Here is an 18013-nt window from a genome sequence, read left to right as displayed (position 1 = left end):
ACACATGATCCCATAACTTATGTAAGCTTACTCAATACTGGATTAAAACTCATGATCCCATAACTTATGTAAACTTATGCATGGTGCATAAGTAAAATCCTTATGCATATTAGCCAAAGCCTATCTTACATCCATTTACGATACCAATCCTTAGGGTTCATATGCATATTTTTTTCTCGTTTCTAATTTTGGATTTTAGTAGTCACATATTCATTTACTCTCTTCAATTTTAACTATAAATAAAACAATCAATTTTACATTAATTAAATATGAAAAAGATATTTTATAACAAATATTATAAAAAAATTGTTTTCATAAGATTGACAATTTGACTCATAATATCAGTAAAAAAAAAAACACCCACAACAAATAGGGTAAAAACTCACAAAATAGATACGGTGCGGGTATGGATAATTACCCATTAAAATAAACGGATAAGAATGCAGGCATGAGTACCTTACTACCCACCTTGTCTCATACCCGCATTAAAGATTTATATAATAAATTTATATTATTATATAAAATACATATTTATTAATTTTTAATATATCCAAAGTATTTATTTATTTCTTAATTTAATAATAATATCCATAATTTTTTTTATATTATTAAAAAATTTAAATTATATAATATTCTATAATTAATTAATTTAATAGACATGAATATAGATATTGAGGTGTCATAGCGAGTATAAACATTAATAATCACGCAAATTTGTGTTTAAATACAAAGATTTTTTTAAATCACATATATAAATATAAAGACGAATATACAGTGCTCAAACTTTGTCCTTTAAATCATGTATCCATAGAATTTTATTTAACCAAATGGATAGACTCTTATATAAACGTGCAAAACAAATACTTATATTTCAATTACAAAAAATATATTTATATTTTCATCTAAATGAAAATCTAGATATGAGATTTTTTTTTTAATAAAAATAAGACAGTCAATAGAAAACCTAATGTATAGTATTAAGCGATATATTTGGACTAATACCATTAAATAAATTGAAAGTAGTATAATTTATTTAAATTTCAAAATTTCTATATATATAATACCATAAAATATAATTTTTTCTTTATACAAATATTTTTGTTTTGACTACCAATATAAGTATTTATTTTTTTACTAACATCATTAAATAAATTCAAAGTAGTAAAATTTGTTTGAATTTCAAATTTTCTATATATGTAATACCATAAAACATAATTGTTTTCTTTATATATATAAATATTTTTGATTTGACTACAACTATAAATGTTTATTTCTTTGACCAAAAAATATATAAATATTATGAGAAATGATCTATCTCAATTTTTTCTAGCAAAAAATATTTTTCATTCAAATCTTAATATGTAATTGAGTGTATCTACAATCATTTTCAATACCAATATTTGAATTTAAATAAAAATAACAAATCTTATTTGGTCATTGGTGTTTAATTATTTTATTTATTTTAATAACATAAACTAACTTTGGGGTTTGAATACATCTTTGACCATTGTTAATTTATTTCCCATTCTCTCTCTCTCTCTCTCTCTCTCTCTTTCTCTCTCTCTCTCTCAATATTCTTCTACTTTCTCTCTCTAAAACCTTCACTTCGCAGCTTTTTCAATCTGCTTTCTTTGACTCTATAAGAGTTCAATCGTGGACGAATCGAAACCACACAAAATTTCCATAAATTTTTACCATTTCTTCCACCTTTGATCGCTTCACTGAGAATTGCATGAGCTACCATTTCTCCTTCAGGTTTGTGAATTTGTGATACTTTCCCTTCGATTCGTGCAATTTTAGCGTTTATCTGTGGAAATTTTTGTTCGGAATTTAGGTTTTGGTTTTGGTGATTTTTTTTAATCGGTTTGTAATTATTGTTTGATGAAATTTCATTTTTTTTTTGTTACCTTGATATGTTAAAGTGAATTGATTGAATAAGTTTATGTTGAAATTTCATTGATATTATGGATCTGAGTTGGTTTTGATTCATGTAGTTTTTGATGTGGAGATTCATGCAGTAGAACTAGTAAGGGTTTAGCAATTGAGTGGTTTTGTTCATTGGTATATACACGCGTTTATATATTTTTTTTTTGGTTTTATTTATTGAATATTTGTTGTAGAAATTGGATAGTGAGATGGGAAAAATAATATAATTTGGTCAATTATTGTTTTTGGACTATGATGGATATAAGATGGAAATGAGGTTAGGTGATTGATTGATTGATTAACCAATTGTTTACTAATTGTAGTAATAGTTCTGAATTAGGAATGAAGAAAAATGGGGTTAAAAATTGTTTTTGTAGTTACTTTTCCATTGGACTAATCAAAGATAGTCGTTAGTGCTGTAGCACCGACACCTCTGAAAAGATGTGTCTGCGACAGCGTTGGTGGCCAAAACAGACACCGACACTTGTGATTACGATTAATTTATTAATTTCTTAAATTATTATCGGTGTTGACGTGTTAGTGTCGTGTTTTCGGTGTCCGTGCTTCATAGGTTGTTAGGCACTTCATAATCCAAATTTCTTCAATCGTGATTGTTCGAAGCCTTGCTCCACCAATACAGGTCACATGGAGTTTTGTTTTGATTCCGGAATTACTCAGACACACTCCAACTCCCTGGAATTGTGCTGGAGTTTAGGAATCTTAATTTCATTGTATTCTGATAGTATGGATCTCTGAGGGGCAGGGAGCCTAATGTCCATTGTGAAGCATCGAGGCAGTGAGGAGTAGGCGTGGCGGGAATCTCATTGGCACACTGCCCAGATACAAGAGTTAGGAATAAAATATGATAGGCACATGCTTCACCATTTTCTTTTAAGCCTTTTTTTTCTATCAAGTGCCTAGTTTATTTTAATGAGATAGGAAATTTAGAATGTGGTGTCACTCCATGTCTTTGGAAAACACATGTTTGCATGATTTCTTATGTGATTTAGAATGTTTATGTTTAATTTCAGTAAAGTGTTTCGGATATAACTTTTATTTATGGTTCTTTTATTTTGTTTTTGCAGACATAAACAGTTTTCTATAACATTCTAGTTCTGTACATACGATGGGGTGTTTTCCTATATTGAAGAGAAAGAAGAAAAAGTCTGATCAGATTGTGTATGTAAAACGCGTAAGCCCTGGCGAGGATTCTCCAACAGTACTGCCTGAACCTCAAACTCATACTCGTTCACTCCAGTCAGCGCCTCCTAGTTTTAAGATCAGAGTGAAACCTATTCAAACCAGTGTTAGAGTCAATAACAATAGAATACGAGCATTGTCTGCTCCATCATCTCTCGATGAAGCAGACCAAGATGCTTTGGTCTCAATTGAATATGAGGAAGAAGAGCCAAAATATCGAGCTGCATCAGTGAAGGAGCAGCGTTCGCCTAGTCCACAGCCTTTACCGCTTCCATCTCCCAAGGGTGGTGGTACGCTGAAGGCTATTGGGAGCTTTAAGTTGGGGACAGCTAGTGGTCCCTTATATGCTTCTGGACCTCTGCCGCTTCCACCAACTGGGTCACTTAGAAATTTTTCTTACGACGAGCTTGCTGCTGCTTGCCACAATTTCTCTTCAGATCGATACATGTCAGAATCTCTTTCGTCCACCATCTATAAAGCTTCCTTTGGTGACGATGCTTCAAGTTCAAAAAAGTTTGAAGCCACGGTCACACGCCTTCGCCCATCAAATCAGGTACTTTTCTCTGTATTGCAGTATTTTAGTTTTACACGCCTTCACTCATCAACTCAGGTACTTTTTTTTTCTGTAGTGCAGTATTTTAATTTCATTTCTCAGTATTCTATGCATACAAATTATTAATTGCCTAATTAGTGATTACATCCCCCATTTGCATGTTAGTGATTTTAAAATGTCAGTTGATAATAAAACATGTTGTTGGATTCACTAAAGGTAAATTGTTATTATCCTCGAATACACATGAACCATGAAGCTACAATTCTTGGCTTTTATGGTGAGCAAAATCGATTCTTAATTATTCTACATGTTTTTCTTTTACCAAAATGCACTGGGTTAGTGATGTTTCTTTTTGCCCTATCATCAGTACTTGTGGGCTATTGTTTCTGATATTAAGATAAATGTTTGTGACAGTTATTTTGTACCATTCCCTTGTATGTATGGGTGTCCGCGGATTTGATTGGTTCTGTTTGGGGAGAAAAAACTATGCATGTGAATATATTGTCAAATCCTCGCGGTGTTAAAAAACTGTTAAGAATTGCATACTTTCTAATTGAAGGCATAATTTCAGTTACAAGTTACTGTTAGTGTTGTGAATTTTGTTACATAAAAACTCTAAATTACTTTTGGATTAAAATTATGTGCCTTTTTTCAGGGCTTGAAGGAATTCATAAATGAGGTTAATACTCTTGCATCTTTGCGGCATCCAAACCTCTGTAGAGTACTAGGATTTCACGCTCGTGATGGTTCGGAACATAGAATGTTGGTTTATGAGAAGCTACACCATGGAAGCTTGGACCGCCTATTGTATGGGAGATCTGATGGACCATCAATTGATTGGAATACAAGAATGAAAATTGCAATATGTGCTGCACTAGGTCTTTCTTTCTTGCATGAAGAAGGGCCTTTTCAGGTAATTAGTATGAAATTATATTGAATTATGTAATGAACTGAAGAAACCTCGTGTCGTTATGTCTTCATTTTCTATTTGTATGTGTTGGTGTCGTACTCTAACACGTGTCAGACACCAGACATGCTTTCAATGTGAAGTGTCGGTACTTGGTGCTATATGATCAAATATATGGACTGTATTATTTCAAGGATTTCATGATTAGTTGTTTTGTTTCGATTGACCTCCCTTTAGCACATTATTTAATCAAGTGTGCGTTATTCTTTTTGTTGACATAGCTCTTTTGTGTCTGCAGGCAATGTATAATGAATTCTCAACTGCCAACATACAGATTGACAAAGATTTCAGTGCAAAGCTTTCAGGGTATGGCTGTGTTGGACATGTTCCCAAGGAAGAGATTTCAAGCAGTTCATCTGTAAGTGCTTTAATTTATACTGTAGTGTTCCTCTAAAATACCTTTGATATTTTGCAATACCCTCTATATTTTCATCATATTTATCATGAACATCTGTTCCATAATTTCTGTTCGCATTCATCATGTTCATGAATTTATTATTGCTCAGGCCGTTGGAAACCTATCCATGGAGACACTTGAGAAAGGATTGCTCACTCCAAAAAGCAACGTATGGAGTTTTGGAATTTTTCTTCTAGAGCTACTTACAGGAAGAAAGAATCTCGATAGCCGTCACCCCAAGGAAGAGAGGAATTTGGTGAAGTGGAGCAGGCCTTTCCTATCAGATAATCATCGTTTGTCAATGATCATGGATCCTCAGCTCAAAGGTCGATTTCCTTCTAAAGCTGCAAGAACCATAGCTAACATTGCACAAAGGTGCCTTCAAATGGAGCCATCAGAAAGACCAACCATGGGAACCGTCGTTGAAATTCTAAAAAAGATACAAGATTTGAAGCATTCTTCTAAATTCCCATTGCAAGAACCAGCACAAACCTCTACAAAACAAATGTCAAGATCACCAAGTCTCGACGCTATCATCCACCCTGCATCAAGATCAAGTTTCTCTCCTTCACCATCAGCCAGAGCCCTGGTATCTGTTTCGCCTCCAAGATGGTCGGGAGTGCCGATTCAACTTCCGCATCACGCCTTTTCTTCTACCCTATATTTGGAGGAGCTTGACAGGCAAGAAAGCCGCAAGTCATTAACCTCAGCCTCTAGAAAGGCTAGTGTTGTTGAAGGATTTTGATTGTCTATAATTTTCATTTTTTATTTTATTATTCTTTTTCTGGGTGTAGTTCAACAAAGATTTATAGGAGATAAAGATTTGTAAAATCATCCCTCAGTGTGATGCAGAGAGGATGCTCTTTTGTGCATAGTGCAAAGGTTGGTCCCCTTGGTTCAACTAGTTACTTCATTTTTATAAAATTTTATACAATCTTTTGCATTTCAACCCTTATCCAGTACTAAAGAAAAAGAAATATGGTATACCAGAAAGTTGCAAAGATTTTACTATGTGTTATATTATAAAAGGTGCAATTAATTTGGTCTTGAAGTGTGGAATAAGAAGTATACCATTACCAACAACATTAGTGGCAGCAGAGTGATTATTTCATAGCATGGTTCTCATTCATGGCTGAAATAGATACATCACAAAGTGCAACAGTACTTCTACTATAATACTTTTGTCAAGAAATCATTGTCAATGTTGTGTAGCTATGATTATCTTCATTTTTTTAAACATTTATGATATATAAGACATTTGTCATACCAATTTTGAGTTGGATTTTATTGGTATATTTTGTCAGTGTAACAATAAATTACATATTTGTTTAATCATATTTCATTATTATGCCACTGTCAATTGTCGTATGTCATTTACAAAAATATTTTTAGAATTATCTATATAATGAGAGGTGATTTAATGACATGTGTACATTTTTTATGCATACTGATGTTACATAACAATTATTAACTCTATTTTATTTTTTTTTACATAAAATAAGTAATTTAGGAAAACAAAATAAATTTTAATTAATAAAGAATCATGAATTAATAAAATGGTCAACAGTGCCATTTTAATTAATAGAGAATCATGAATTTCAATTTTTTGTTACAATAATGTAAGATGTTATTAATGATGAGTTTATTTAGGTTGTTTTCTTCGAAAAAAATTGCTAAGAAGAAAACATTTTTGAAGTTCTAGTATCCATCACTTAAAAAAGAATATTTAAATTCTAGTATCCATCGTTTACAAAAGAAGAATATTTAAGGATTGCCTAATAATGGGAAGGTACTCCCTCCAGTCTCAAATATAAGTAAATTTGCAAAAAAACTCACCCTTTAAGGAGAATGTCTCAATGCATTTAATTCTTTCTAATTCTACCCCTATTTTTTGCTTTGGAAATTGTTACAAACATTTATAATGTAAAAAATTGTAGGGTATATTTGAAATAGTGACATTTTTTTTTGCTTTATAGCACCGGTTTAGTCCGGTTCGGGGGCGAGTTCTGGCATCAAGTGGTTCCATCCCCCTCCCGATCGCAGTTGCGGGGGATCGAACCGTGGTTCTCCCTACCAAATATTGAAATAGTGACATTGAATGTAATAAATATTGATTTTTTTTTGCTTATATTTAATATCATAGAAATTTAAATTTTTTTTTCTTATATTTGAGACAAATTTATTTGTCAAATATATTCCGCTCTAACAAAAGCCACATTATAATCTTTGAAAGATCTCAAATGCGTGTTTTTGAATAGAAAGTGGCAAATTTTTAAAAATCATACAAATTCATAGGTTTGATGTCAATTTATGTGAATGAGTGTTTACCATATTGTTTTAAATAAGAGTGACAAGTGAGATTGAAAGAAGGTTGAGTATACAAAAAGTTGAAGAAAAGCTCTTTGGATTATGTTAGATTGAAGGCATAAACAAAAGTGATATCTCGACAATGATTGATGTTTGTCATTGGTTTAGTAAGTACAAATTTTCGAGGAAGATCACGGTTATGAATGAGTTTTTTAAGGACGAGTAACATTGTAAATTTGGAGTTGTAATGACCTAAAATAATCATATAATTTTATTAAGCATTTGCATATGTTTTTGATGATTTTTAGTAGATTATGTTTAAGTTTTATGAAGAAATAGGAAGAAAATGAAGAAGTGAAGAAACAACACAAAGATGAAAAAGTGAATAAATTGCGAAGGAAATAACTATTTCAGCATAATTTACATCATGATTATGTGTAGTATTTTGACCATATCTATAACTTTTATGAATAAGGCAAAGTCTAAATCGGAGTCAAAATAGACGAAAATTATGACACTGTTACAATGCTGAATTGTGGAATTGAGTTTTTTCCCAATCCTAAAAGAAGGAAAATTAGATTTTAGAGACTTTGACTTGTGAAAGAGTTTTAGGAGCAAGGATTGACGATCTTTCTCAATTGAAGACCAAATTCTGCTCAGAAATTCATGTATTTCTTCTTTAACGTATCAAATTTTCCTTTTATAACTTCATACTGACCTAAGAGATTAGTGATTTGTTGTGTAAAATAGTGAATTATACATCAAAGAAAATTGAATTATATAGGACCATAATTGAATATAATGACTTTGCAAATCATTGTAATTACAAAGAAAATTAATTTAGACAAATAACACCTTCATCAATAGTGACATACAAAGGGATTCAAATTAAAGTCTGATTGCCTTTAATCTTATAATTTTTCAACACTTTGTTTAATTTTTGTTTTAAACCAACTCTCACGAAATCCCACTATTTTATAATTCTAGTACTTTTAAATTGCTTTGTTAAAATAAAACAATCTCTGTTGATACAAACTTAGATTTTATTATTCGGTGACATTTTTAGTACACTTGCTAAATATTCTTCAACACCCAAAAATTTCAATAGATTATGATTCTTAAAAAGTTACAAAAAGTCCATTTTTAATGTTGTCTCAGATTTATTAGTGACAAAATACTCTTGATCATGACTTTTGTTAAAGAATATTTGCGGAAAAAAAATTTGAACTCATCCAAAAATATGAGGTGATTCACCTTATGCAAAATGACAGAGAAATTTAGAGTATAAGAAGTAGAACCAGCAACATGAACATATCAATTTGAGAGAATTACCTTATTTTTTGGTCTGGACGAATCTTTTCCATTAAGTTGGAACTAGAGGTGGTTGAGAAGATGAACTAGGACGTTTCTCTTGTGGCTTATACATTTATTTCTTAGAATTTCCCATTGATGAATGATGAAAACATGATGAGCAATGATGAACTCGAGTTGATTTAAGTTGAATGATGAAGGTTGGAGATTTGAAGGTTGGAGGGAAAAAGAGGTGGAATGCATAAATGAATGAATGAAAATTGAAAATTGAAACTTAATTATAATGGAATGAATGAATGAGATGAGAAGTAGAAAGGTTTTAACAACTAGTATTGATTTAGAATTATTCAAATCAAGGTGAAAGATGATTTGAACTAAAAGTGGAAATTTAATTGATTTGAATCAAGCATTTGTATGATTTGAATCATAATTTAGCAAAACTCAACAATGGCTCTTTTTTATTTGAATCAAGTTATTTGGCGATTCGAATCAAGTTGGAAGAGGCGAAATGTTGAGAATTACCATAATTATTAATTTGGTTAAAGCAAGGTGGTTATTTGAATCAGATGCGCATTTCCTTTTTTTTTTATTTAAATCAAACTAAAGGGTGTTTTGAATCATCTGCCAAAAAATTAAATAAAATTGAAATGCTAAAATTTACTTTAATGAAAATTTGATTAAAAGTTTTAAATAAAAATATTTAGTGCAAATAAAGATTTTAATGCATATGAAAATTTATTTTGATGCCAATTGAAAAACAATTGATGCAAATGAAAATTTTGATGTTATGCTAATGATGCAAAAAGACATGCTATGAATATATTATGCAATCAAATTACCTCAAATAGTAGATAAAAAAATCTTACTTAAACAACATATAAAACATTCTAACAATTAAGATAAATCAGACATACTACAAAAAGATTAAGGAGAGAGAAGAATGACCATACCAATGTCATCTAATATTTAACTTGTTGCACAAGTAACATTACTAAACAACTAAACATTTATAGAAAAAGAACAATACGATAAAAAAATGTGATTGGACACGTCTTCATTTGCTCGTGTTGATGATCTTTCAATTAGATATTAATGAATTGAAACAGACACTCATTTTGAATTTTGTGCATGCGTCTTGCCATTAAAAAAATATTAGCTACTTCTTCACTTGAACTTAAGCTTCAACAAATTTGGTAATTGGTTCAACATTGACAATGATTTAGTACACTCAAATTATATTGCTTAGTATATTTTCATATAACTATTAATAGGAATGATGAACACACCAAATTTGTCTTACGAAGATTCTTCATATGAACTGTCTACATCTTCATTTAGGGTGACCTTGGAAGAAGAGGTTTTCAAGGAGATACTTATTTTCTATTCATTAAATTTTTTCTTTGTTTAGATTAGATTCAAATGCTTCAAGCTTTATGATAAATCAGTTTTTCAAACAAAATTGAAATATATAATATTGTCAAGTCATGTGGCTAGGTTGGCATTTCCTACACATAGACCTTAACATATTGTCAACAAAATTCTAGTTAGATAAAGTTAATTCAAATCTCTAAATTGATGACCATATGTCTTGTTAACTAAATAATCTTAGATTGCTTCAAATAATTCAAAGTCATTTAATCAACTGATATCAAGTAAACAAACATGAAATCATTTCTAAATGTACAAATTCTGCCTTTTAATATGGGAGTTCTATTGAACACGCCCATTGAATTGTTCTCGCCTTTGAATTTTGATTAATTGAACAAACAATCTAACATTAACTGTTTATACAGTCATAATCGTATAAAGTAGATTCAAACTACTAGATCTATCATAGACCTACACTTACATAATAAATCTCTATAAGTATATAAAAATCTATTAACATGTGATTCTTGAAAGTGATAAAGTCTAAGTCGTGAAAATCTATACTGAAATGTAAAAGATATATATATATATATATATATATATATATATATATATATATATATATATATATATATACACACACACAAATAGATATATAGATAAATAGATAGATAGACACAGACATACACAGAGTATCCAAGGTTTATATAAGTTCAGTATGTTTGTCCTTTCTTTGCACTTAGTCCAGTATTCAATGGCAACCCACTAAAAATTTGTTACATCTTTCGCTATTTTTCAAATTAGTATACAAGATATTTTCTTACAATTGACAATCAATTAACACTCAATATTTCAAGCCAAATTGCTTAAGCCAATACATGTCTAAATATGGATTTCCCTTCTGTTGTTGTAGAACATTCAAAACTTCTAAATTCACAAGATCTTCACTTGATCTTTACCCAATTTTTCTGCTAGATCCAAAGTTGCGCTCCAAGATTCTAATCTGCAGTAGTTTTCACTTAACTCTATTGATACTTTCTACGAGCCTTTGTTCTACTCAAGGATCTTGGAAATCTCCCAACTTTATCCTGCAACTACCTTCACTTGGTTATATGAATTCAATGGAGAACACAATAAAATTTTCTTGTTGGAAGTCAATCTCCAAGCACCATAATCACAATATCCAATCTTCAATCTAATACACTTAAAAAGATTCACAAATAAGATTATATCCCCAATGTACTTTGTATCTACCTCTCACACTTAGTCACTAGAGTTGTGTACAACAACAATGGGGTTTCTTGGTTCAAGGTTGAAGATGATTGACTATCTTGAAGAAACTCACATAACTCTTAAAACAGGTCTAACTAAATCAACACACTATGTAGTTTTTCTACTAGTTTTACTTGAGAGAGAAGGTGTGAAAGTATGGTTTATGATTATTCTCAATCAACACACAATATTTTCTAGATTTATGAAAGTATGGTTTCTGATTATTTTCAAATTGATGAACAACATTAACTTCAATTGTTCTGTTTTTGGAGAGGATGATGAAAATGATTTATATAGGTACTAAAGGTTAAGCACAAAATAGGTGAGATACTGAGAAATTGAATCGAGTCAGATCATAAAGTTATGATTTGAATTAGATGAAATAATGACCTGAATTAGGATGATAAAATCTAGAAATAGCTTGTTTGATTCAGATCATAGTTTGAAAAATGTGATTTAAATTAAGTAGTCACATGATTCAAATCATAGTTAATTTTCAAAAATTTATTTAATCATTATTTGAGTCATACAATGTTGTGATTTCATCAAGGTGGACTGTAACAACCACCTATAATATACATCTAGAAATATATTACATATAGTGTTAATTGATATTATTACACATAAGTGCCTAACGACAACATTATATATACATGTTTAAAGGAATAATGTACAATATGACACATGTTATACAAGGGTGCCTAATAAAAACTAAGAGGTATATACATAATATACATATGTACAACATCCACAACGGAATAACAGCAAAATGAAAGTCTGTGAAAAATCATTAGAAAAGCTTATCCTTTCCTTTCACCTGCATAGAATCACCTAAGGCATTAAACATACGTGCATTCGTACAATAGCAGAAGAACAACAAAATGAAAGTCTTTGAAACACCATAAGTCTTAGCGGGTTCCTTATCTTATGGATCCACTCGGCTCTACAGGGTTTCTAAAATATCACCCAACTTAAGCTTCTCGACATTAAACATGTGTGCATTCACACAATAAAGAAAGACTAAAGTATTTAATGTGTTATTTTCTTTGTATGGAAACATGCTCAATATTTTCATCTCCTTCTCCTCTACTTTCCTTATACTCTCTCTTACCAACTTTCCTTCTATTCTCTTAAAACCAATAACAAATGAATGATTGGTAACAAAAGGAAAGGGAGAAAATATCTTAAAGGATATTTTCATCGTCTAGAACAATTGAACTACTAAATCAAATTAGCCATATCTTTGATTCGAAACAAGCTTAAAAAACTCTTTATTTTAGTATTTCTATTTTGTGATTCAAGGCACAAATATTTGAATTTGACCAACTTGCTTAAGCTAAAAAAAATTGCAACAGGTTCAATTCTAATTGAGTGTAAGGAGTAACTCAAGGCTCAATACTACAACAAGTAATCAAATTACAAATAAATCGATAGAATCAAATATCAATATACAAATATAGAAAATACTACAGAACATAAAAATACAGATGAACTTCACTTTTACAAATGAAGCAAAATAATCAAGATAAATGGAGGATATGTGTAGACGTAACTTATCTCAATCTGGTATGTTCCAAAGATCCATATCCCTTACCCAACATAGTCAAGTTGATTAACATTTTCTTAGGATACAAATTGCTCAATTTTATGGACATGTTCTTAGAGGACCACAAAATCAAGATGAACCCCTTGGACTCATTCAATACTTCCTTCATGACCAATAATTTCAATGATTATTATGATGTGACGGCCTTTGGTCTTAAGAATTTTAGTTTCACCTACTAGAGACATGTGGACGGGGTGTTTGTATAACATATATGGAAGAACTTTGAAGTATACATAGATGACATGGTAGTAAAGATTCCATATGAGAAGAAACACTATGAATATTTGGAAGACATCTTACTATCCTTTATGAGGTATAACATGCACCTAAGCTTGTCCAAAGGCTCTTCCGAGGTCCAAACAAGAAATTTCATGTGCTTCATGTTAGCTAGAAAGGGAGTCAAAGCCAACTTAGACAAATTCTAGACCATAATTTACATGAGAATCCCCACCACAACCAACTTAGACAAATTCTAGACCATAATTGAGTTCAAGGTGAGTAATAACCGAAAGCAATACGGAAGAAATACACATGGTAAAATATTTGTAGAATGTTCAAAAGTTGTATAGAAATTTCAAATTTTTTAAGGTAACATTTGTGTCGAGGGAAAAAATATACGACAATGGATGGATGACACCTAAATTCTAATACTTTCAAGTGAACATGTTCCCTCAAATGAAAAGGAGGCGAGAAGAATAAAAAAAATTCTATAAAATTTATTTGGTTGCAGGGAAATTATACAAGAAGGAAAGAGTATTATTAATGTTGAGGTGCCTTTATGAGAATTAGAAGGTATTGGTACTGATGGAGGTGCACGAAGACGTGTATGGGAGCCACATAGGAGGAAAATAATTGGAGAATAAGTTATTAAGGGTTGGATATTACTAGTCCAGTTTGCCAAGGTTCGACGTCAACTTTGTCAATAAGTGCTACAAGTGCCAACAATTTTCAAACATACGTCACACTCCAACCAGGGTCATCCATTTAGTGACCTCGCCATAGCCATTAATATGTGGGAAATTGACATTATGAGATCATTCTCCTTGACCCTATGACAGCTAAAATATTTACTTCTGGTGAACATTACTTCACTAAATGGATTGAACTAGAGGCGCGGTTGAAAATCACTATGGAACGAGTAAGGTATTTTTATTCAAAACAAATAATTTGTAGGTTTGGAGTAACAAAATGTATTTTCTCAGATAATGAAAGTCAGTTTGCCAATTCAACAATGAGAGTATTTTGCCAACATTTAGGCATCCAAACCAAGTTAGTCACGATCGAAAACTCTCAGGGTAATGGTAGAGAAAATAACCTCGAGACTCGATACTTCCTATTAGGTCACGTATTCCACATTGAGGTATATATATATATATATATATATATATATATATATATATATATATATATATATATATATATATATATATATATATATATATATATATATATATATATATATATATATATATATATGCTTAATGATCATATTCTTTGCAAATCAGAAAGATACGGCCAAAATAATATCTTAAATAGAATATATTATTAAACCTATTTATTTTATTTTATTTTATTTTATTTTTTCTCTATCTTTCCTTCATCAGCCAATTAAACTATAACGTAGTCCCAATTTTTTTTTTAAGGTTAAATTTTTTCTTTTTGAAAAGCTAAATTGATTCTCACATTTTTTCTAGATGTTATTTTAGAAATTAACATAGACTTTCAAACAAATTAAATATTTTATAACATAATAATAATAATAATAATAATAATAATAATAATAATAATAATAATAATAATAATAATAATAATAATAATAATAATAATAATAATAATAATAATAATACTTTAAAAGTTGTAATATACTCTCAAGAATAGTAAATTTCTTATATTACAATATTTATAATATATAAAGCAAGAGATCGTATTTATGTGAATAACCAATGAATATATACTTTTGACATAGTCTATATACATTTTTATACATTGCTTATAAACATTTTTGTTCTAGATAGGAAGAAATTATATTTTAGATATTTCTTTCACATAAATTTGTCCGAAGAAAAAAGCTAAATTATATAATTTTATAAACTTGAAAATTGTTTAAGAATAATATTTTATTAAATATTTATTACTCTTTAAATTTATTTACAAATAAATAATAATATTAAACTCAAATAATCAAAGGGATATAAAACAAAAAAAAATACTCAAAATAAAAAGTTTTATAAAATATTTTTATATGATAATTTATCACGTTTCACAAATGACACATTATTAAAATTAAATATATCTTTCATTTGAACAGTAAAAATGTAAAAGAAAGACTAAAATTATTTAAATTTAAAATATAATGACTAATTTCATAAATAAGATAAAATATAAATACCAAAATTGTGATTAAGAAATAAATAAAGGGGAAAATAATCCTTAATATGCATATTAAATAATGTGCAACTGCAAAAATTAATTTATTCAACTATGTAGGATAATAATAGTAATAATAATAGTAGACAAAATTCTCTCTCAAGAATTTTTAAATATTACATGTTAAACAATGAATTCAAAATCATAATCTCTAATTAAATTTAAAAAATTTATAATAATTTTTAAAAAAATTATTGATTTAAAAATATCATTATCAACAACTCCTTTTACAATATATAAATATAAGTAAATATTATATCAAGGTTGGAATTCTAAATCAACGTATATTCATTTAAGGCTTAATTACAACTTTGTTTCTCTTATTTTGTCTTCTTTTTATTTTATTTTAATTTTAGTCTCTCCATTTTTAAAATCACGATTTTAATCTTTCTTTTGAATTTTCTTTTGAAAAAGAGATAAAACTATAGACTACTTTTACCAAAAAAATAAATTAAAGGGATGAAAAATGCACAAAAAACTAAAATAATAATTTTTAAATTTTCTTTTGAAAAAGAGATAAAAATATAGACTACTTTTACCAAAAAAATAAATTAAAGGGATGAAAATTGCATAAAAATTTAAAATAATAATTTTTAAAATATATAGGTTAATATAAATAAATAAAAAACGAAATAGAAAGAATAAAGTTATAATTAAGCTTTCATTTAATTCAACTAAAATATACCTCCACACTCAAAAGGGGGAGTACCAAAACTGTAAATAAGAAAATAAATAGAGGTTAAAATAATCTTTAATAAGAACTAGTGCCTATAACATGATCTCAAAAATATCTAATTTTTTAAATCAAAGAACCTTAGATTTCAAGAAAGAAAAAGGGACCAATAAGAAGAGGACCAAACTAAACCCTCTCAAAATTACAAAGTCTATAGCTAGACGTCTCTCACTTGTTATGTATGAAGAAGAAGAAAAAAGGAAAGATAGAAAGATAGAAAGAAATTCAAAACAAAGGAGGAAGAAAAGGCAACAGTGTAAGCTTATTCGTGCATTGGTTGCCTTCACGAAAGATACGTATTAAAATACATATTAAATATCATTTGTGTAACTATAAAAATTAATTTATTTCAAACTAAGTGGAATATCGCAAAATTTTTTTGTAAGAATTTTAAAATATTATATTTTAAAATTGAATTTAAAATTATAATTTCTAATTAAATTAAAATATTAAAATATTTTTTAAAAAAATTTGGTTGATTTCAACCACTTATTTACATTAATACATAAATATAAATAAATGTTAGCGTAACTATTTGAACCATACATTAACCATTTACATTCATTTAATTTCAACATAAAAAAATTACAATAAATTAAAAATCTTATATTTAATATTTTGTAATGGATTAAATATATATATATATATATATATATATATATATATATATATATATATATATATATATATAATTTTATAGATGATTAATTTATTCATTGAATAAAATTGTAAAAAAAAAAGTTACACATTTATGAAAAAGTAATTAAGGTTTATCCTTTCAAAAAAAAAAAATTAAGGTTTATATGGGAATAACTTAAATTTAAAAGCCATACGTATCCTCACAACTTTTTTTTAATCACAACCTAGAAGGCACAACAATCAAACCCAAGAACATATCAAAAAAATGAAGAAATTAAATATGAATGAGAATGACAGTGTTGTTAAAAATTGGCACACTTCAATTGCTCATCAAATTTCAGTCTATGGTGTTGCTGCTGGTTACTGTTTATCTGCATCTCTACTGTCAATCATCAACAAATGGGCTGTCATGAAATTCCCTTACCCGGGCGCCCTCACCGCTTTGCAGTATTTCACTAGTGCAGCCGGAGTTTTACTCTGCGGCTGGCTTAAGCTTGTCCAACACGACAAGCTTAATCTGATCACAATGTGGCGGTTTTTACCCGCTGCTGTGATCTTCTATCTATCTCTTTTCACCAACAGTGAGTTGCTTTTACATGCCAATGTAGACACATTCATTGTATTCCGATCGGCCGTTCCAATTTTTGTTGCGGTCGGGGAGTCCATGTTTTTACACCGGCCGTGGCCGTCTATAAAAACATGGGCTTCCTTGGCTACGATTTTCGCAGGAAGTCTACTTTACGTTGCAACTGATTATCAGTTTACGCTCACGGCTTACACGTGGGCAGTCGCGTATTTGGTTAGTATGACGATAGATTTCGTTTACATAAAGCATGTGATCAACACAATTGAATTGAACACTTGGGGTCTCGTGTTGTACAACAACATCGAGGCTCTTATGCTTTTTCCATTGGAGTTATTCATAATGGACGAGTTCAAGAAGATAAAGAATGATATCAATGACGAGACTGATTGGCATTCTTTCGCGGTGGTTTTGCCGGTGGTGCTGTCGTGTTTATTCGGTCTTGCGATCTCTTTCTTTGGATTTTCGTGCCGGAGGGCTATTTCTGCAACTGGTTTTACTGTTCTTGGGATTGTGAACAAGTTGTTGACAGTTATGGTGAATTTGGTTATATGGGATAAGCACTCGACGTGGGTTGGTACATTGGGGCTTTTGATTTGTATGCTTGGTGGGGTTTTGTATCAGCAATCTACAAGAAAACCGAAAGAAATAGTTCTAGAGAATCACATTGATGTAGAAGCTAAGCGCTAGAGATCTTTGAAAAAAAGATTGTGGTAAATTTGAG

The 18013-nt window shown here is 29.6% G+C and overlaps 2 protein-coding genes across 2 annotated transcripts; both read left to right on the top strand.

The window, feature by feature from the left end:
* The first annotated feature begins 1539 nt into the window (after positions 1-1539).
* LOC131601371 (probable serine/threonine-protein kinase PBL1) lies at positions 1540-5992 on the top strand. The gene is made up of 5 exons (XM_058873168.1): positions 1540-1755; positions 3012-3679; positions 4335-4592; positions 4885-5004; positions 5153-5992. Exons 2-5 carry the CDS (start codon positions 3053-3055, stop codon positions 5786-5788), a joined length of 1641 nt encoding a protein of 546 aa, XP_058729151.1. The 5' UTR covers positions 1540-1755; positions 3012-3052; the 3' UTR covers positions 5789-5992.
* Positions 5993-16951: 10959 nt separating this feature from the next.
* On the top strand, positions 16952-18013 carry LOC131606322 (GDP-mannose transporter GONST3-like). The gene has a single exon (XM_058878571.1). The coding sequence runs from the start codon at positions 16972-16974 to the stop codon at positions 17977-17979; it is 1008 nt and encodes a 335-aa protein (XP_058734554.1). The 5' UTR covers positions 16952-16971; the 3' UTR covers positions 17980-18013.

This window comes from Vicia villosa, linkage group LG5 (assembly GCF_029867415.1).
Source record: "Vicia villosa cultivar HV-30 ecotype Madison, WI linkage group LG5, Vvil1.0, whole genome shotgun sequence".
NCBI classification, from domain to species: Eukaryota; Viridiplantae; Streptophyta; class Magnoliopsida; order Fabales; family Fabaceae; genus Vicia; species Vicia villosa.
Note: the sequence above shows the minus strand (reverse complement) of the source record. Positions and strands in the feature narration are given on the sequence as shown.